Raw genomic sequence first — 21,349 nt, 5'->3', positions numbered from 1 at the left:
GGCGGCACCGTGGCGCAGTCGCCTCGCGGCAAGAAGGTCCTGGGTTCGAGCCTCGGGGTAGTCCGACCCTCCGGTTTCCCCCCACAGTCCAAAGATCCTAGGTGTGTGTGTGTGTGTGGGCCCTGCTAGGTGTGTGTGTGTGGGCCCTGTGATGGCCTGGCGGCCTGTCCAGCGTGCCCCCCGGTGACTGCTGGGTGGGCTCCAGCATCCCCTCGGCCCGGAAAGCAGGATCAGTGGTTCGGATCATGGATGGACCGGTTCACCTTCAGGTGGACAAACCAAAGGTGGGAGCTGTCCCCATAGTGTTGCACCTGTCCACGTGGTGTCAGTATGAACAGCAGTCTCTCCTCTGTGTGTGTGTGTGTGTGTGTGTCACGAGTGTGTCCCGCACTGTAGTTGGTGACTTAAAGGGCTTTAAAAAAACAAAAGAGAGAAAAAATATTGGGGTAAAAATACAATGAGACCATACCAAAAGAATATTTATTCCTTTTTTTTGTCCTTCGTTCCTGGAAAGTGCATCACAGATTTGACAGTAAGCAAAATTCATATTTAAGACATGAACACGACCGAGCTACATTCACAATCATCAGTTTGTTTGTTTTTGGACAAGTGTGTTGCATAGGAGGAAACGTCTCGTATAAGCAAATGTATAAAAATTATTTATATTCAGATGAAAAGGGGAGGTTTGACGTGGGCAATGTTGTTCCATCAGCGCAGGTGTTGGTCGGTTGATGTTTATGCCTTGACCAAGAGAGCGAACTCTGCGGGAGGAGGAGCAGGAGGAGGAGGAGGAGGAGGAGGAAGGAAGAGAGAGAAAATCGGTTACCGTTTCACACTTTATAGCCACTTCCGGCCCATGCGCCCGAGTCATTCTGGCATTCTACGTTGCGACGCGGCCGGACAAACGGAATATTTACCATCAACTCCAATCTTGCCATCGCCGTCGGCGTCCCCGGCCTTCAGGAAGCCCTTGGTCTCGGCTTCGGTCAGCGAGCGCGCAGCTGGGCAGAAGTTCTGCAGGAACAGCCTGTGGGCCGGGAGGAGAAGAGAGGTTGGCATACATAGAGGAGAGGAGGGGGGGCATACATAGGGGAGAGGAGGGGAGGCATACATAGAGGAGAGGAGGGGGCATACATAGGGGAGAGGAGGGGGCATACATAGAGGAGAGGAGGGCATACATAGAGGAGAGGAGGGGGCATACATAGAGGAGAGGAGGGGGCATACATAGAGGAGAGGAGGGCATACATAGAGGAGAGGAGGGGAGGCATACATAGAGGAGAGGAGGGCATACATAGAGGAGAGGAGGGCATACATAGAGGAGAGGAGGGGGGGCATACATAGGGGAGAGGAGGGGAGGCATACATAGAGGAGAGGAGGGGGCATACATAGGGGAGAGGAGGGGGCATACATAGAGGAGAGGAGGGCATACATAGAGGAGAGGAGGGGGCATACATAGAGGAGAGGAGGGGGCATACATAGAGGAGAGGAGGGCATACATAGAGGAGAGGAGGGGAGGCATACATAGAGGAGAGGAGGGCATACATAGAGGAGAGGAGGGCATACATAGAGGAGAGGAGGGGAGGCATACATAGAGGAGAGGAGGGGGGGCATACATAGAGGAGAGGAGGGGAGGCATACATAGAGGAGAGGAGGGGAGGCATACATAGAGGAGAGGAGGGGGGCATACATAGAGGAGAGGAGGGGAGGCATACATAGAGGAGAGGAGGGCATACATAGAGGAGAGGAGGGGGCATACATAGGGGAGAGGAGGGGGCATACATAGAGGAGAGGAGGGGGGCATACAGGAGAGGAGGGGGGCATACATAGAGGAGAGGAGGGGAGGCATACATAGAGGAGAGGGGGGCATACATAGGGGAGAGGACGGGGCATACATAGAGGAGAGGAGGGCATACATAGAGGAGAGGAGGGGGCATACATAAGGGAGAGGAGGGGAGGCATACATAGGGGAGAGGAGGGGGGCATACATAGAGGAGAGGAGGGGGCATACATAGAGGAGAGGAGGGGAGGCATACATAGAGGAGAGGAGGGGGCATACATAGGGGAGAGGAGGGCATACATAGAGGAGAGGAGGGGGCATACATAGAGGAGGGGAGGCATACATAGAGGAGAGGAGGGGGCATACATAGAGGAGAGGAGGGCATACATAGAGGAGAGGAGGGGACATAAATAGGGGAGAGGAGGGCATACATAGAGGAGAGGAGGGGGGCATACATAGAGGAGAGGAGGGGGCATACATAGAGGAGAGGAGGGGGCATACATAGGGGAGAGGAGGGGAGGCATACATAGAGGAAAGGAGGGGAGGCATACATAGAGGAGAGGAGGGCATACATAGGGTAGAGGAGGGGGCATACATAGAGGAGAGGAGGGCATACATAGAGGAGAGGAGGGGGGCATACATAGAGGAGGGAGGGGGGCATACATAGAGGAGAGGAGGGGGGCATACATAGAGGAGAGGAGGGCATACATAGAGGAGAGGAGGGGGCATACATAGAGGAGAGGAGGGGAGGCATACATAGAGGAGAGGAGGGGGCATACATAGGGGAGAGGAGGGGGGGCATACATAGAGGAGAGGAGGGGAGGCATACATAGAGTAGAGGAGTGGGGCATACATAGAGGAGGGGAGGGGGCATACATAGAGGAGAGGAGGGGGGCATACATAGAGGAGAGGAGGGGGCATACATAGGGGAGATGAGGGCATACATAGAGGAGAGGAGGGGGGCATACATAGAGGAGAGGAGGGGAGGCATACATAGAGGAGAGGAGGGGAGGCATACATAGAGGAGAGGAGGGGAGGCATACATAGAGGAGAGGAGGGGGGCACACATAGAGGAGAGGAGGGGAGGCATACATAGAGGAGAGGAGGGGGGCATACATAGAGGAGAGGAGGGGAGGCATACATAGAGGAGAGGAGGGGGCATACAGGAGAGGAGGGGGGCACACATAGAGGAGAGGAGGGGAGGCATACATAGAGGAGAGGAGGGGGGCATACATAGAGGAGAGGAGGGGAAGCATACATAGAGGAGAGGGGGGCATACATAGGAGAGAGGAGGGGGGCATACATAGAGGAGAGGAGGGGGCATACATAGAGGAGAGGAGGGGAGGCATACATAGAGGAGAGAGGGGGCATACATAGAGGAGAGGAGGGGGAATACATAGGGGAGAGGAGGGGGCATACATAGAGGAGAGGAGGGCATACATAGAGGAGAGGAGAGGGGCATACATAGAGAGGAGGGGGGCATACATAGAGGAGAGGAGGGGGGCATACATAGAGGAGAAGAGGGCATACATAGAGGAGAGGAGGGGGCATACATAGAGGAGAGGAGGGGAGGCATACATAGAGGAGAGGAGGGCATACATAGAGCAGAGGAGGGGAGGCATACATAGAGGAGAGGAGGGCATACATAGAGGAGAGGAGGGCATACATAGAGGAGAGGAGGGGGGCATACATAGAGGAGAGGAGGGGAGGCATACATAGAGGAGAGGAGGGGAGGCATACATAGAGGAGAGGAGGGGGGCATACATAGAGGAGAGGAGGGGAGGCATACATAGAGGAGAGGGGAGCATACATAGAAGAGAGGAGGGGGGCATACATAGAGGAGAGGAGGGGAGGCATACATAGAGGAGAGGAGGGGGGCATACATAGAGGAGAGGAGGGGAGGTACATAGAGGAGAGGAGGGGGGGGCATACATAGAGGAGAGGAGGGGAGGCATACATAGAAGAGAGGAGGGGGCATACATAGAGGAGAGGAGGGCATACATAGAGGAGAGGAGGGGAGGCATACATAGAGGAGAGGGGGGGCGCATACATAGAAGAGAGGAGGGGGGCATACATAGAGGAGAGGAGGGCATACATAGAGGAGAGGAGGGGAGGCATACATAGAGGAGAGGAGGGGCGCATACATAGAGGAGAGGTGGGCATACATAGAGAGGAGGGGGAGGCATACATAGAGGAGAGGAGGGAGGCATACATAGAGGAGAGGAGGGGGGCATACATAGAGGAGAGAACGGGGGCATACATAGAGGAGAGGAGGGGGAGGCATACATAGAGGAGAGGAGGGGGGCATACATAGAGGAGAGGAGGGGAGGCATACATAGAGGAGAGGAGGGGAGGCATACATAGAGGAGAGGAGGGGAGGCATACATAGAGGAGAGGAGGGGGGGCATACACAGAGGAGAGGAGGGGAGGGGGGGAGGGCAAGCTGAGCATCAAGTTAGCCCGCTGCTGGACATACGCGTGTACGAAGTGTACTCACTTCAGCTCCTCTTCCTCAATGAAGCCGCTCTTGTCCTGGTCGATGACGTAGAAGGCCTTCTTGACGTCGTCGGCGGACTTGCCGGAGAGACCGCATGTTTTGAAGAACTTCTTGAAGTCGAATGTGTCGGCGGCTGTAAGGGTCGCGGTCGGGGGGTGGGGGTGGGGGGGAAATGAAGGATTTTGGTGAAAACAAACAAAACAAAGACTCGGGTGGAGGCGGAGACATTGGCGTCACACTTGTTTTGCGTTACCTTTGCATGCGTCCAGGGCTGCAGTGATTTCAGCGTCTTTCAGTATACCTGAGAAGGCCATTTTGATCTGCGCAAAGGGAAGAGAGGCACACTTTCTTCAGACTTTCGTTATGGACAAACCGGATCTGGACAAACCGGATCTGGACAAACAGGATCTGGACAAATAGGATCTAGACAAACAGGATCGGGAAAAACAGGATCTGGACAAAGAGGATCTGGACAAACAGGATCTGGACAAACAGGATCTGGACATACAGGATCTGGACAAAGAGGATCTGGACATACAGGATCTGGACAAAGAGGATCTGGACATACAGGATCTGGACAAACAGGATCTGGACATACAGGATATGGACAAACAGGATCTGGACAAACAGGATCTGGACAAATAGGATCTGGACAAACCGGATCTGGACAAACCGGATCTGGACAAACAGGATCTGGACTACTCATTCGGAGATAACGCGGATAGGCGTGACGGCCGGTTCAGGACAGTACGCGTGCGATGCGTTGTAGCGGGGATCGGAATGCGCCGCCCGCACGAGGCCTCAGGACCGTCTGGTCCACCGTTACTATAGGTTACCAAGCGGCACATCGCCTTCACGAAACGACCGCGAACTTTTAAAACAGCCGCAAAACCGCTCGAGACTCTTAACGTTAAACAGGCCTATGTTATGGATGACCAATAACTCGCCACGGGCGGCTGCGATGATTACGGGGGGAGGGGGAGGGGGGAGAGATAAGCACAAATCAGAACCCCCACAATGCGATTTGATTAATCCACTCCCACGTGTGAACGGTACGCAGATGATGGATCTCCACAAGCTCCGTTTCAGAGGCTGAGAGCCGTTCCCCAGACGCGCAGCAGCTCTAGATGCTGAGGAGGTCTGGTCCTATAGTCCATTCCATGATGCGGTGGATTCAGAGGACCCCCCCTCCCTCCTCACCCCCCCACCCCTCCCAAAACGCAAATCTAGTTCAGCCTCACTGGCGGCAATGGATTTGCGGTGTCCCGGTGAAAGCGCGGCTATAACGCGTTATACCTGTCAGTAGACATATGTGTGCACGAGAAGAAAATTCAACGCTCGCGACTCGCGTCTAGAGGTCCGGTTCGGGTCTCGTTAGCCGGTCCGGCGCCCCCCGGGGTCTTCCACGTAAGCCTACACACTCACCTCTTGGTGTTCTTTGCCTTGTACAGATGATACAGACAAGCCCGGAGTCGACTGCAGTGATCTTCCCGGTGTTCCCGGTGACCTTTTATACTTTTTCCCTCCATCGAAATCCGACGCATAAAGATAACTGACACCGCTGAGAGAGGGAGGAGGTGGGTGGGTGGGGGGAGGAGGAGGAGGGGGAGGTGGGAGATGGGGAGGGGGGGAGTCGTCGGTGTCAGGAGTCCGTGCCAGAAGCCGGGGCCGGTCTATTTTTAAGTTTCACAAAACGAAGACGCTTAAAAGGTGCGTTTGAAAAAGTCCATAAGATCTCCACTGCTAAGAATATACACTGCTGAGGAGGAGCAATCTCGCTACTGCTGCCGCCGCTGCCGCCGCCGCCCCGGGCGGCGCCGCCCCCGGCGCCCGGGGCCCGCTCGGGTCCTCCCGCGAGCGAGGCTTCTTCCTCCGTTCCGCGCGGCTTGGCAGAAGTCGGACATCAACGTCTCCCGAAACCTGCTTCTTTCCAGGCCTCTCTCTCTGGGTTTCTAACGAGACGCCTGCTCCATATATCCGGAAGGATCTTTTATTTTATTTTATTTTATTTTATTGTTATCTTGCACGTTGCTGAGTGAAATCAAACACACGCTGCAGGCAGTACTGTACAGCATAACCTGTTGGAGGTGTTGGAAGGATTTGTGTTATTAAACGTCTGAATCAGATACGGAACTCGTTATTCGCCAGCGTGCTTTGTGGTGTTGTGATTGAGGAAAATATTTGGGACGTCCGGCTGTTTAATGTCTATTAATCCTTTCGGGGGTAACTGCCAATACCCTGCTTTACACAACCTCGTGGGCCCCCCCCCCCCCTATAAAGTGTGTTTTAGTTGATCTGGTCATCTTATTTATGTGTTACAATCTGTTTCATTTGCACACGTTTTTTTGGGGGGGGGGGATCCCTGTCAAGTAGTGATGTGGAAAGATGACGGGTTGTCACTCATTCTCCGGTAGGGGGCAGCATTCTCCTATTGGAGTAACCAGGACAGATGAGAGGGGGGGGTCCCAAACCTTAACCACAACCCAAACCGATTGTCTTACAGTGCTTCCGTTGCTTAGATGACGAGCGAACGTGGGCGGAGGTGGAGGTGGATGTGGGGTGCAGGTGGAGGTGTCCTCAGTCCGCCGCCACACTGTTCCACCAGGAAGGAGGAGCGGTGGCATGAGCAGCCCATTAGCACAAAAGGTCTTGCTGTTTTGACCACTAGTTAGCTGCAGGCAGGATGCCTGTGAGGTCATGTGACATGCCACAAGGTTTAACAACCGGGTTGCACGCTGGGAAGCTCTTGCTCGTGTCGTAGACCACGTAGGTCTTTACACGTCTGTTTTTGGCCAACATATATGTATTAACATTTGGGCTGGAAATCAAGCCAACAAGCCCCAGAGGAAACATCCTTTCAAAGACTGTCCTCCTCAGTAAATTCACCGTCTTGTCAAGCCCCCTCCCCTCACCGCCACCCAAACCCAACTCTGCAGTCCTGCACTGTATTTAACTTGCTAAGTGTTTGCTGATGCAACTGAAGTTATTAATAGCGCTCCGTTTTGCAGTCTGCTTGCCACAGCATTTTGTCTCGTTGACCACGTTGCAGTTGGTCAAGAGAAAACCCTTGGAGCAGACACCCCAATTGCACTACGTGTGAAAGATATCTATTGCAAATCCCCCCAGATGCAGGAAGTGTTCGAGCAAAACCCCGGGGCCTTCCCCACTGTGTGTTTGCCAGGTCGTGACCTAAGTTCGGCAAGGCTCCCACTCCCGTCTGACTATTATCAAAACAAGCGCCGGGCAGCTCAGCACAAGGCATCGGACATCGGCTTCGAGCGTTCCTGTACATTGAGCGGTGGCACCTCGGTTTGTGTGTACGTTGCCTCATCCTGTACGATCTACACAGAAGACTGCTGACCACATGCACAGAGGGCTGCCCTGGAGGAGATGATGTTACACCAAAAGAGTATTTATTCCTGGTTTTTCACTCTTCCTCAAAAGTGCAGATAGGATTGTACAATTTGCACAGGTCATTGTTCAGAACATTTTACACATCTGAATAATATTAAAAATACACCATGTGTTCAATGTTGAGAAACAGTCCGGCAGGCAATTCATAAACGAGATATAAAAAATATTCTTTCAGCCGATGATTACTGAATCTTGCAAGGAGTTCGCAGTTCCACGAAAAAGAAGTAGATCTTGGTCAATGGAAATTTATGCCTTTACAAGGGAAGCAAACTCTGCAAAAAGTAGATGAAATAAAACCGCCATTAGTGTTAAGCAAACATTTTTTCAGATTCCTGTGACATGCAGATGGTGCACACTGGAATGCAAATACTGACTGGACCCAATTCTGTGACCAAAAATTCGAGCCTCCCCAAACTGATTAAGTACCCCGATGGACATGGACAGCGTTGTAAATGGAGAGTCACCAACAGTTCAGTTGCTATTTGCTAATATGGTTGAGGAGGCCAAATCGCTGCGCTGAACTAAAAGATATATCTTGTGATGTTTAATCCATCATGCAGAGAACACTAACCATCAACTCCGATTTTGCCATCACCATCACTGTCACCAGCGGCAAGGAAAGCCTTGGTCTCAGTGGCGGTCAGCGCTCTGGCGCCAGCGGAGAAGTTCTGCAGGAACAGCCTGGCAGATAGTGGACCAAGGAGAGCAGTTTAAACGCAGAATAACACATTTCAGGCCATGCAGAATCTGTAACTCTGAAATACGATGCATTTCTGCAGAAAGATAAACTTGCTGTGATAAACCTAACCATGTCAGTGGAGGTGTACTGACATTATACACCTTCAGGTCTCAATAACAGACGTTGCTTAAAAGTTCCTTTACATACACGTCAACATGGTGTTACACCTCCGGATAAATGAATGCCACCACTTTTCATCTGAAACCAGGCCCAGTCTCGAGACAAAATGGAAGAGGTTTGAAATCCTTGTCCACTTTTGTGAAAGCATTCGGACAATTTTATGGGGCTTTTTGAAATCACACATGAGACATGTGCAAGACTGGAGATTCGTATTCATCTCAAACACGCCATATGGTGCATATTTCAAACCGAAGTGTAGGGCTAGATTAAGATGAGTATGAAGACAGCATTTCATTAGCAGTGAACAAGCGTCTTACGTCAGCTCTTCCTCCTCAATGAAGCCACTGTTATCCTGGTCAATGATACCGAAGGCCTTCTTGACATCATCGGAGGACTTGCTGGCCAGACCGCATGTCTTGAAGAACTTCTTGTAGTCGAAGGAGTCAGCAGCTGCAACACATGTTTCAGCAGCGTGGTAAGTTCACCAAATAAGACACAGACCCTACAAGTAGTACAACACTTTTTAGAAAAGGGGTGAAGGACGTGGAAGGCCGAGCTTGGCTGCCAGTTGCATTGGCATTTTTACATCCTGTAACTGAGATTAGGGTGCACGCCGAGGATTTGGGCGGTACGATTCCGCTGGAGCCAATAGGCCATCTACTGAAAAGTGTGCACTCGTCATACCCTCCAGGGCTTGTTTTCGGTTCAAACTTAAACAAACGTACAAATTCAGGGGCACTTTGTATTTCACATATTTTGGAAATGATACGTATGAGGTTAAATGAGGAGAAATGTCCGTCTTACCACTGCATCCGTCCAGAGCTGCTTTGACGTCAGCCTCTTTGAGAACACCAGCGAAGGCCATTTTTTAATCTTGAGAATGAGAGAAGGGCACGGTAAATATTCATGAGCCGTATCAGCCTCACGGATTCTATTCCACACTGCTCCTATTGAACCCTTCCAAGGGCCCGCTTTAACGGCTGGGATTTCAGACTCCCTTCCATTATGGAGCTTAATATAGAGAAACTTTTTTTAAAAATCTATCACAACTGATGGCTGTCTGCCCAAAATCCCCCCCCCAGCATGTGTTGGCTATCAAAACACGAGTCTGACGGTTCATATTACATACATATTACGTACATATTACACTATACAGTTTATGAATGCCACTACCAGCAAAACAACTCTCCATTTATCAGATGCAATGGTGGTGGTGGTGGTGGTGGGTGGGGGGTGGGGAAAGAATGCCAACATTTCAGGCATTTTGCGGATTATGCAAAACGAGATTAAAAAAACAGTTTCCGGATTAACTGTAAACGTATCACGCATGAACTCGCCACGCGCCGCCGTTATAACGAACGGCGGCCCTATGACGTCACGCGTTTAGAACGCCGCCGCGCCGATCTGATTACGCCGCGGAGTCGCCGCCGCCGCCGCGCGTGGAACGCACGCGTTTCAAGAAGCGCGTGCCAGCACCCCCGGGGTGTCTTGTTTCGTGTATTCTTTTGCAAAGAATTCCCAGTTTTTTCTGAAATTGTTATCCACAAAAACGTCATTTCCCCCCTCCCCCCGGGGGGAAACGTGCGGCCTCGGTTTCGAGTCCTTCCTTTCTCACTTCGAGTGGTCCTGCGGTCCCGTGATGGGCTTTTTTTTCTTTATCTTTCTCGGTTCCGTTCGCTATGTCAAGGTCCATGTTCTAACTTCGTAGTCCAACACGCGTCCCGTCTAAATAAATCCCTTTCCTCCGACGTCCGAGGCCAGAGGACGCGCATCCCGCCGCCGAGGCCAGAGGACGCGCGTCCCGCCCGACTCACCTTTGCGCTGCGTTGAGGGCGAGTGAAAACCGGGGTCGATTCGAGCGAATGCCCGACGCCCTTCCCCTCTCTCGCTTATATAGGCCCGAGCAACACCATTTACAGAGGTTCGGGGCCGAGTATCGGATGCCGAGGTGAGGCTCTGTCGAAAAAATGTGTCTAGTAGTCGCGAGCTATTTTGAGGGGAACAAACGAGGGATGCTATAGTGGCCCAGGACCCACGTGTTGCGGGGAGGCCCAAAACCGGTCGTGTGGAAATGCCTCGGAAACCCGAGCACCAAAGGTCTTGCTACCAAACGGTTTCGCTTCATTCCGACATAACCTCGTAAATTTCAACGAAACGTGAGGGGAGGGGGCGTAATTGACCGTAATGGGTTCTGGAGGACGGTATGGCCGGGGCCACGTGGCGCCGCCGGGCCCTGATCGTTATTTCCGGGTGTCGGCTTCCGGGGGCAGAAATGTTGTCAAAATGGCGATTGAATCCGAGCCACTTCTGCACGCCAGAGTCGTGATCTTCAGCCTTATATCATCGTGTATGTTGTTCTTGTGCTTTGGCCACAGAGAGAGAGAGAGAGGGAGAGGAGGGGGGGGGGGTAAAAATAATAATTTGTGTTTAATCACGCCGCGTACCCCCCTCGCATTCTCAAACCACGTGACCCCCCCCCCCAGCTCGGGACGAGAGAGGCGTCCGACGACATGTGAGTACCACGCGTAACGTGAACTTCCATAGGGTTCATGCGTACCTCCAGAATCGATGAATCGGGTTTCACGGCAGATGGCACCCTGCGTGGGCCACTGACCCCCCCCCCCAACACACGATCCCTGTCCTTAGTAGGCAATGTACACGACACGGACCGTACTCACACAATCCGCGCATGTGAAGAAGTTGGCAATAGGCGGCGCATACCTTCACGCTGCCCCGCGGTGACGTCACCCGGCCGCCATGTTTGGTTGCGGCGAGCGGAAATGAAACGAACGGGCATCCGGAAACCCGACGCGACCTAATGGGGTTTTCTGTAGCTTTCGTCTTATTAACCCCCCCGAACAGGAGCCGGTTGACGGACTCGCCGGGCCGACCGCAGAACTCGGCATCCCCGGTTCCGGCTTTGATTTAGCCTGCTATCATTTAACATGAACCACTTTTTTATGGGAGGGGGGGTCTCCTCTTTCCTCTTTCCTTATTATGTCGATGACGTTTAATTTCCGGTATCGACCAAGTTATTGATGTGTTTTGTTAGCTGGTGAGATGTGGGGCTATACCGCTAATGAAGGAACATCTTTAATCGTCGTTAGGTAACGGCTTGTCTACCGTCGTTGACAAACGACCCCCACCGGGAACCAGGAAGGGGCCCACCGGGAACCAGGAAGGGCCCCACCAAGGATGCGTGCTGGTACTGAAGAGCGGCCTTACTGAATACTCAGTTTATTCTGCACACCTACTGTAGGTTACATACACACAGACGAAAAACGACAATAAAAGAAGACCAGCAGACGTTCATATCACGAATCAAATCTTTTTAATTGATCATTTTCAGTTATCCGATGGATCGGACAAACGCAACCAACTCCCATCTTCAGCCGCCTGTTCGTCCGATGCGGGGCCTGTTGTGCGTCATTGAGTCACATGGAGGGGTGGGGGGGGCGCCATGCAGGCAGGGACACCATTCATGAAGCTCCTTCTCACACTATTCAACAGTACAAACGTTTGGCAGTCCGTAGTTTAAAAAAAAGAAAAAAGGAAGGGCAAAAATCAGTTGGGGGGGGGGAAGAAAGAAGTAAAGACAGCAAGGAGAGACAGCCCCAACCGTGTTTCTGTTTCATTTCAGCAGAGAGCAGAACTCTGTGGGGGAGAGAGAAGAGAGAGAGAGGGGCGTTACTATGGTTCGGGGGAAAGGTGTCAGTGTCATTGTGGTTCGAGAGCTCCAGCTGCGCGTTTCAGCACCGCTGGATGGACAGCTCCCCTCCGGGATCCCTGCATTTATCCATTAGGGCTGTGGGGGCCCCGCTGTTTTGGTTCTCTTGTGAGTTTTCTCCCCTAAAGCCCAAACCTTAAGACCGATAAGCGCAGCAATGGGCATAGATGGGTTGCAAATTCCACCCGCTAATCAGACACTTTACAATGACACCGGTTGACCTCGAGGTGGCGCTGTAATATGACGTTTACTGGGGGTTTTGTGTGCAATTATCGCAATAACAGCTTGGCCCGTCGTCAAACTCATTTCCTCCTGTTAATCTCTCGAGTCGTCTGCTCTGAAAATGCCGAATTTCGCAAACTTTTCCCCTATTTCCTTAAAAACCTTCTTTTGGCACCTCGTTAGAAACCTGAAGAGCAGTCGTCTCAAAACATGTAAAGGATCATCCGGGGACTTCGCTGATCTTAAAGCGTTAAAAAAATTTGAATATGTCAATCCGTGTTGATTGTACAAGCCAATCAAATTTTTTTTTGTCAAATTAGTTAATTTTCAAAAAATTTGCACTAACCCACGAAAACGCTGAGATACCAACCGGAAATTTAAGAAACATGTTCAGAAGTTTTCGCTAATTTAATTTACTGAAGAACGTCGTGCTTCACCTGTAGGGGGCGCCACACATACGAAAAGCTTATATCTAGCAATCAGCTGCATGGATTTGTACGAAATTCGGTTTACAAAATCTAGGGGGTCACGACTTGGTCGATGCATAAAATTTGGCAACGATCGATTAAAGTGGGCGTGGCTTATTACAACAAATGGAAATTCCAAGACATTTCACATTCCAAACTTAAAAAAGCGAAAAAATGAAAGTCACCCACACATCCTACAGAGCTGATCCCCCCCCCCCCAGCACATCCACTGCTTCCCTGCATCCTCCGGTCAACTCAGAAGTCCGTCACTCAATATTTTTCAAAATATGCAAAATCAATTAAAATCTGTATCTCCACAAGTCTTAATTCAGCAGAAGTTCGTGTGATTTTTTGGGGTTTTTTTCCCAGAATTTTATCACCGAAACTTCTGCTACAACTGGCCCTCAAAGTTTGCTCAAATGCTGTGGGCGGGGCTTATATTACAAAAAACGTCATATCTCCTGAACGTTTTGTGCTGTTACAGCCACATGTGGTGTACTCGTGTAGGTATGATGTCTGAATGACCATGACAAATTTGGTGCCATTTGGCTAATAGGTGGTGCTGTTGCAGCATCACAAGTATATATACCCATTTTTATTTATTAGCCCTGTTCATTTGAAAATGTTTATGCTTCTTCGTTGTACAAAGGTTTAATGATATCTGACAGGACATCCTCATACCCCAAAAATATATGGCCGCCATCAGCCAATCAAATTTCAGCTGCCAACACCGACAGTTCTGTACGACTGATCATCATGAACCCAGGCAGCATCTGGATGTGGGCCACTTCAGGCAAAGATGCGGCACTGGTGGCCTTCTTCTGGCCCTGACAAAATGGATGTGAGCCTGAAGTGGCCCACATGTGTAATAGCAAATATGGCCCACATACGCCAAATCAAATGTGGGCCTTTTTTGGCAAAGATGCGGCGCTCTGGGCAACATGTGATCTGGATGTGACCCTGAAGTGTCCCGTGTGGTAAATGGTGAACATGGCCCAAATATCACACAACAAATATGGCCACCTTTGGCAAATATGTGGCACATGCGGCATTGCTATGGCTTGGTTCTGGCCCAGATCTGGCAAACAGGATCGGACCGCCCAAGTGCCATCATTCTACGCGGTATGTGGGCCGGATGAAAGTGTCGGGTGTGGGCCGGGTCCCGGCCACAGCAATTTTGCTGCCTGGGAAATTTGGTACACATTTTGCAAGAATACTCCAGATGGCATCTAGCTCCAAAAACGTTTGGTGTTGAATCAGAAATGTTGGCTCCTCCTGAATCATGCCAAATCATGTGCCGGTAAAGTCCGGATGCGAGCCTACTACAATTGGTCAGAATTTGCCAAAAGGTGGCGCGAGTGTGAGCCAGCTTGCGGCTATATTTTTCATTTGACTTTCCTGTCACACTTTTCTTTTTTTCTTTTTTCACACACTTAGTGTGAGCATACCTTCCATCCCAATCTTGCCATCCCCATCCTTATCGCCTGCAGTCATCAGAGCCTTAGCCTCGGCCACAGTCAGGACCCGGGCCCCCGGGGAGAAATTCTGAAGGAACAGCCTGACGGGGAGACGAGCAGTTTCAGTCTCTTTCATTGTAGAATATGGTTTTGCGACGGTATCTGCGTTTTTGTCTGACCACAGTTACATCAAGGTCTCTTTGAGCTGTCTTGAATCTCCCTCAGGCCGTGCCATTACCCCCTCCACCCCCACCCCCACCAACCACCCACCTGCATTACCGATCTCGTCACTTGTCCAAATGCTGACCCCGTTCATAGGATGACGCGTGACTCATAACCCGTGCACAAACACACACACAGACTAAAAAGACACACATAGCATGCATATGTCATCCTTACTTGAGCTCCTCCTCCTCAATGTATCCACTCTTATCTTGGTCCAGGACGGCGAACACTTTCTGGCCGTCCGCCTCTGACAAGCTGGTCAGGCCCACTTGCGCAAAGAACAACTTGAAGTTGAATGTGCCTGGAGCTGTGTGGGCATAGAAAGAGAGAGGCCGAGGGAGACGGGGACAGAGAGAGAGAGAAGGGGCGAGAGACTTCAGAGGCAATCGCCGAATGAAAAGAGAGCAAGAACGATGGCGGGCCTGAATAGAGATGTCACATTCACTCACGCGCTCAGATGACTTTCATTCTTCAACCTATGACATTTCCCAATACGCAGCCTGTAGTGCGCCACTCACATAATACCCCTCACCGACATATGCCCTCATAGGTCATAGCATTATTATGTCAGTGAAACAGTCCCTACAAACGGGCTATAGCCCATGGGGAGGGTGTTAATGCAAGCCTAACAGCCAAATGCATCTTGTTGACCAAGGATAACAGTTGAAGCCGGACGTTAGATGAGAAATCTATTGTTGCTGACGAGTAGTCCCAATTTAAAAAATCTCACACAGGCTCTGATTTTAAAATAACTGCTTGAATGAAGAAATAAAGCTTTAAAAAAAAACTCGGTCAGTATCCCAGGGAGGCTTATTGTCTATCTACCTTCCAGTCTTAGATGCAAGAGATGTCTATTTCTGGTCACCACAAACTGATGAATTGCACGCTGCAGACGTAGTCTTGTCGGTGTGTGCGTTGCGCGAAATGGAAACCAACAAAGTTTGATTGTGTTTTGCCTCAAACAGACGGCGGGAGAAGGAGAAAAAGGGACTACACAAGCGTTTGTGTTTTATGGTGATGGATGTGCTCGGTCTGCCCCGTCTGGCAGATGTAATGGCTGCAGATAAATAATTAAGTGCTGGTGGTGATGTGAAGGCTACGTAACTGGTGTGATTTTGTGTCCTTTGTCTGACAACTCGGCATAAACACTTTGGTATCTGGGAGGGTAACTGTTCCCTAACCCTAGCCCCCTGCCTGCCTGGTTACCTGCAGACCCCCCCTCCCCCATGCACTGCATGTCATACATGTGTGCTCCCACAGGACTGTCTATGGTCTTTAATAATGACTCCTTCCCTTTGTGCGGCGTATATTTCTGTGTGTGTGTGTGTGTGTGAGTGCATGCATGTATGCCACACTCTTACAGTAAGTGTGTTTGCGTGCACGACTACGCCCCGTGTGTGTGTGTGTGTGTGTGTGTGTGTGTGTGTGTGTGTGTGTGTGTGTGTGTGAGTGCATGCATGTATGCCACACTCTTACAGTAAGTGTGTTTGCGTGCACAACTACGCCCCGTGTGTGTGTGTGTGTGTGTGTGTGTGTGTGTGTGTGTGTGTGTGTGAGTGCATGCATGTATGCCACACTCTTACAGTAAGTGTGTTTGCGTGCACGACTACGCCCCGTGTGTGTGTGTGTGTGTGTGTGTGTGTGTGTGTGAGTGCATGCATGTATGCCACACTCTTACAGTAAGTGTGTTTGCGTGCACGACTACACCCCATGTGTGTGTGTGTGTGTGTGTGAGTGCATGCATGTATGCCACACTCTTACAGTAAGTGTGTTTGCGTGCACGACTACGCCCCGTGTGTGTGTGTGTGTGTGTGAGTGCATGCATGTATGCCACACTCTTACAGTAAGTGTGTTTGCGTGCACGACTACACCCCATGTGTGTGTGTGTGTGTGTGTGAGTGCATGCATGTATGCCACACTCTTACAGTAAGTGTGTTTGCGTGCATGACTACGCCCCGTGTGTGTGTGTGTGAGTGCATGCATGTATGGCACACTCTTACAGTAAGTGTGTTTGCATGCACGACTACGCCCCATGTGTGTGTGTGTGTGTGTGTGTGTGTCCGTGTCTCCCTGCATGCGTGCTGGCTCACCTTGACAAGCTTGGACTGCAGCCTTGATATCATCGTCACTCAGCATCCCTGCAAATGCCATGGTCCTTCCTCTGTGCCCTGCCTGAGGGGTACACACACATGCACACAGGGGCAAAATGACAGCAAACGAAACTGGGGCAGGTGTGCTGTGCTGACAGGATCACACAGCCCTTTGTCGGAAGAAAAACAGATGGAAAGTGCTTATTTGTGCATTGAATGTTTCACGATCCTCCTCCCTCAGGTGAGATCATATGGAGTGATTTTGGTGACGTGACCGTTGGCCGATGAACTAACCACCGAGCCGCGCAGTGAGAGAAAGATCCGTCCGGAATTGAAGTTCATGCAGCTTTAAAGAATATTTTTCCTGCAAGGTCTCAAGAGCTGCACTCTTACTGTCCTACCCCCCGCCCCCCATCCTCCAAAATAGCATTTGCTGTGCCATAATTGTAACAAAATAAATGGGATTAAATAATTGAATGCATGCATATAGACAACATCCCAATGACTAAACTCAAGAGAGGGGAAAAAAATCGAAAAATTCCCCAAATACAAAAAACAAAACCAAAAAAAACCCCACTGCCGTGCAGATGAATTTGCAGAAATGTGGTACTCACCGTGTTCGGGTGAGGTTTGCACTCTGCGAGTCAATGATGTGCTGATTTCTGCCTGCTTAGCTTGCTGCCTAAAAGCCAACACCACCCTCCTGCAGCTTCGTGATCCACAGTGCAAGGAGCAACCTGATGTCTCTGCCCTCAGACACAGGGCGAGTTCCCCCATGCCACAATATGTGTCTCCTCCCCCTCCATCAGTTAATCAGAGCAGATAATTTTCTTCACAATTATCATCTTCAGATTTGCAGGGATAGAAGAGAAAAAAATACTGGAATTTCAGCCTCGGAAGAAGAAATGATCAGTCCAAAAGTGATTACTGTCAAGTTTCCACTTCAATTATTATTATTTTATTATTATTGTTGTGGTTTTTTGTTGTTGTTAATAAGTCAAATCTTTCCGTCAACAAATTCACAAAATATTGTAAGTCAGGTTAGTTTTATTTGTGTAGCCCAATATCACAAATTTGCCTCAGTGGGCTTTACAGCAATGCGCCATCCTATCCTTAGACCCTCACATCGGATAAGGAACAACTCCCTAAAAAACCTTCAAGAGGGAGAAAAAACAGGAAGAAAGCTCAGGGGGAGCGACAGAGGAGGATCTCTCTCTCCCAGGACGGACGACGGGACACGATGTTGTGTCTACACAACTTACACAACACAGCACTGAAAGAGGATAACAGCATTATAATGGAATTAAAAGATATATGAAGAATATGATATGAGCAGGGTGCCAGGACCTGAGCCGCGCCACCAGCGTCACCATGGAGACAAAATTTAAATAAATAATTAGCCACACATCAGAGTGAGAGAAGGATATAACAGTGAGACAGGATAACACAATGATATGGATTTATAAGATATATAAAAAGAAAATGTGATGAGGGGGGATGCCAAACGGCATTCAGGTGGTGACCGCCGTCACCACGGAGACCTGGGAGGAGGGATCGACCGCATGTGTACACGAGGGAGACTCACATGACACCCTTCACACAGAAGAAGAGAAAGGAGAAGACGTCATTCAGAGAGACAGAAAAGATGTGTGAGAGAAGAGAACAGGTTGCAATAGTCCATCCATCCATCCATCCATCCATCCATCCATCCACATCCATCCATTATCCAAACTGCTTTTCCTGTGCAGGGTGGCGGGGATGCTGGAGCCTATCCCAGCAGGCATGGGAGGAGAGGACATCCTGGACAGGCCGCCAGGCCATCACAGGGCCTTTTTTTTGTTGTGCAATACTCATAAGTCATAATCAATTAAGTCATCAATTAGTCATCGTCTAGTAACAATAACTATGTGGAGAAGTTTTGTCAAAGGATGGAATCTTACAATGTTAACGTTAATTAGCAAAGCATTAGGCAGCAGTGATGTTATAACAAGTCCTAGCTAAATAGCGATGGGGACAGGATATGTGCCTTTTAAGTTGGCGTACGTAAACAGGAAGGAAGACAACTGTGACTGAAACTCTAAATGATCTTCCTGTTTTGTTTTTTTATGGCCTCGGGTACCCCAAGGTATTGTTTTGCTTTGGAAGACCACGTTTCCTACATAACCTCATCTTCAGGACCAGCTTTCTTAGCTACACATGCTCTTGCAGCTATACAGGCCGTGTTTCCCAGCTCTCCACATCGATAGCTGTATACAAGTGAAATTACTTGCTGCACATAATTACACTGAATTTTGCTATCTGATTGTACTGTGCTGTGGTGTGCAGTGTAGAGTGCACTGTATTTTACATGTTGGTGGTAGTTCTGTATATTCAGACTTGGTTCATGCCAGTCTTGGTTCATGGTTTATAAGCTCCTATGGATGTTTTTCTGTGATTTTATATTGAAGATTGCAGTGCATCATCAAGAACATCATCATCATTGAAGAAGGTGATGCCAGCTGCAAGCTGCCCACCCTCCAGGATCTCTCAGACATTCTGGGTGTTCATGGGAGAGATGAGCCCTCTCGTTCTGCTCATAACGGAGTTCACGTTCTGAATTCTAGGAAGAGACACCGCACAAATACATGACAGTAAGCAGCCGCGACAACACTTTCCTCGACCCAACAGCAAGCAGCCCAAAATCACCACCTTCATCAGGAGCTTTGCGTTTTTGCTGTTGTCCGATGCCTCCACCCTTCAGAGATTTGGCTCAGGCTCGGAGTTGCAAGCAAACTACGCAGCAGTCGTAGTAAACAATAGCAAATCAGGTCGTGCGAAAATAAGCAGACCCTGTTTAAATTACTATTTGAATTAGTTTGCCTTCCTTTTTTAGTCATCGTTACTCGCGTTGCTGAGCGGTACAGGTCAGAATTTAAGTACAAGTACACAAAGCACAAAATGACATATTCAGGTCAGTATTACCCAGATCTGTACGCATTTCTGTAAGGCTGTTTCTTTAAACTGCAATCCGTGATATGTCAATTTTTCTTTTTGTAAACTCTACAGAGGATACGTGTCATTTCCTAAAGTTTTTTTTTTTACTCCCTTGTCTGCCAAACTTGGATATTCTGAAATACTTCTTGGTTTTCTACTTCTGTTGCCGTCTGTGTCCCTCCAAGTCTTATTTTCTCATTGTGGAAATACATGGACAACAAGGGGAAAATGTTTTAGCGAAACATTGTTTTTCAGTGCAATGTTAAGTATTGGGTGGCGCAATGGCTAGCGCGGTCGCCTCACAGCAAGAAGGTTCTGGGTTCGAGCCCCAGGGTAGTCCAGTCTTGGGGGTCGTCCCGGGTCGCCCTCTGTGTGGAGTTTGCATGTTGTCTGCGTGGGTTTACTCTGGGTGCTGTGTGTGTATTAGGCCTGTGATGGCCTGGCGGCCTGTCCAGGGTGTCTCCCCACCTGCCGCCCTAGGACTGCTGGGATAGGCTCCAGCATCCCTGAGAGCAGGATAAGTGGGTCCGGATAATGGATGGATGTCAAGTATTGTTCTTCAGACATATTCTTTTCAAATTTCAGTCAGTATAGAAAGTATATCTCTCTATAGCTATGACCTGGATGAATGAGAACAATCACAGACACGTGGCGGAACAATTTGGGTCTGACACCCTTATAATGGCGAGGGAATGTATAACCAAGTCCAGTTGCACTTGATTCCATTCCTTTGGATAAGTATGTTTTTCAGTGCAATGTTAAGTACTGGGTGGCACAGTGGCTCGCGCGGTCGCCTCAGAGCAAGAAGGTTCTGGGTTCGAGCCCCAGGGTAGTCCAGTCTTGGGGGTCGTCCCGGGTCGCCCTCTGTGTGGAGTTTGCATGTTGTCTGCGTGCTGTGTGTGTATTAGGCCTGTGATGGCCTGGCGGCCTGTCCAGGGTGTCTCCCCACCTGCCGCCCATGGACTGCTGGGATAGGCTCCAGCAAGTGGGTCGGATAATGGATGGATGTCAAATATTGTTCTTCAGACATATTCTTTTCAAATTTTAGTCAGTATAGAAAGTATATCTCTCTATAGCTATGACCTGGATGAATGAGAACAATCACAGACACGTTGCGGAACAATTTGGGTCTGACACCCTTATAATGGCGAGGGAATGTATAACCAAGTCCAGTTGCACTTGGTTCCATTCCTTTGGATAAGTATGGCCTGGATGAATGAGAACACTCACAGACATGGTACACGTCACTGGGTTTTGTTTTGGCGTGTATGCATGCAATGAGCGACGAGAACTCTCGAGTTTCTTGATTGCTTTGCTGTCTGTTGTCCATCTGAAAACAGACCCAGGGAAAAATAAACCAGAGACCTCAACGTCAAAACGTCATTTTGGACAACGAGGCCGCTCTGGTGCTGCTCGGCTTTGGCCCATGGCTTGTCTTTTCTCATGTGTAAAAACCTGCTTTCACCCAAAAGTTACCGGAAGTGAAACGCCACTGCGATTGGCCGCGTCCGAGCAGCTGCAAGCGAATCGTGGGTTCGGATTGACTCGACCCCCCTCGCCGGTAACCACGCCCTCCGTCGTGTGACGTCAGCGGGCACAGGAACATGGCGCCCCGGAGGGAAGGTGTAGAGAGCTAGGGCT

General features: G+C 49.9%; 3 protein-coding genes across 3 annotated transcripts; all 3 read right to left on the bottom strand.

Moving 5' to 3' along the window:
* Nucleotides 1-461: 461 nt before the first annotated feature.
* LOC130120123 (parvalbumin beta-like) lies at nt 462-5,788 on the bottom strand. Its single transcript, XM_056288761.1, has 5 exons — nt 5,700-5,788; nt 4,528-4,594; nt 4,275-4,407; nt 918-1,027; nt 462-761 (listed from the first exon to the last, which is right to left on the bottom strand). Exons 2-5 carry the CDS (start codon nt 4,586-4,588, stop codon nt 736-738), a joined length of 330 nt encoding a protein of 109 aa, XP_056144736.1. The 5' UTR covers nt 4,589-4,594; nt 5,700-5,788; the 3' UTR covers nt 462-735.
* A 2,036-nt stretch (nt 5,789-7,824) lies between these two features.
* Nucleotides 7,825-9,412, bottom strand: LOC130120145 (parvalbumin beta-2-like). The gene is made up of 4 exons (XM_056288812.1): nt 9,352-9,412; nt 8,865-8,997; nt 8,260-8,369; nt 7,825-7,960 (listed from the first exon to the last, which is right to left on the bottom strand). Exons 1-4 carry the CDS (start codon nt 9,410-9,412, stop codon nt 7,935-7,937), a joined length of 330 nt encoding a protein of 109 aa, XP_056144787.1. The 3' UTR covers nt 7,825-7,934.
* A 2,766-nt stretch (nt 9,413-12,178) lies between these two features.
* On the bottom strand, nt 12,179-16,796 carry pvalb5 (parvalbumin 5). The gene is made up of 4 exons (XM_056288813.1): nt 16,736-16,796; nt 14,820-14,952; nt 14,412-14,521; nt 12,179-12,201 (listed from the first exon to the last, which is right to left on the bottom strand). The coding sequence occupies exons 1-4, from the start codon at nt 16,794-16,796 to the stop codon at nt 12,179-12,181; spliced, it is 327 nt and encodes a 108-aa protein (XP_056144788.1).
* Nucleotides 16,797-21,349: the final 4,553 nt, after the last annotated feature.

The sequence above is a fragment of the Lampris incognitus genome, chromosome 10 (genome assembly GCF_029633865.1).
Source record: "Lampris incognitus isolate fLamInc1 chromosome 10, fLamInc1.hap2, whole genome shotgun sequence".
NCBI lineage: Eukaryota > Metazoa > Chordata > Actinopteri > Lampriformes > Lampridae > Lampris > Lampris incognitus.
The sequence above is the reverse complement of the archived record's forward strand: the minus strand, read 5'-3'. Positions and strand labels throughout refer to the sequence as shown.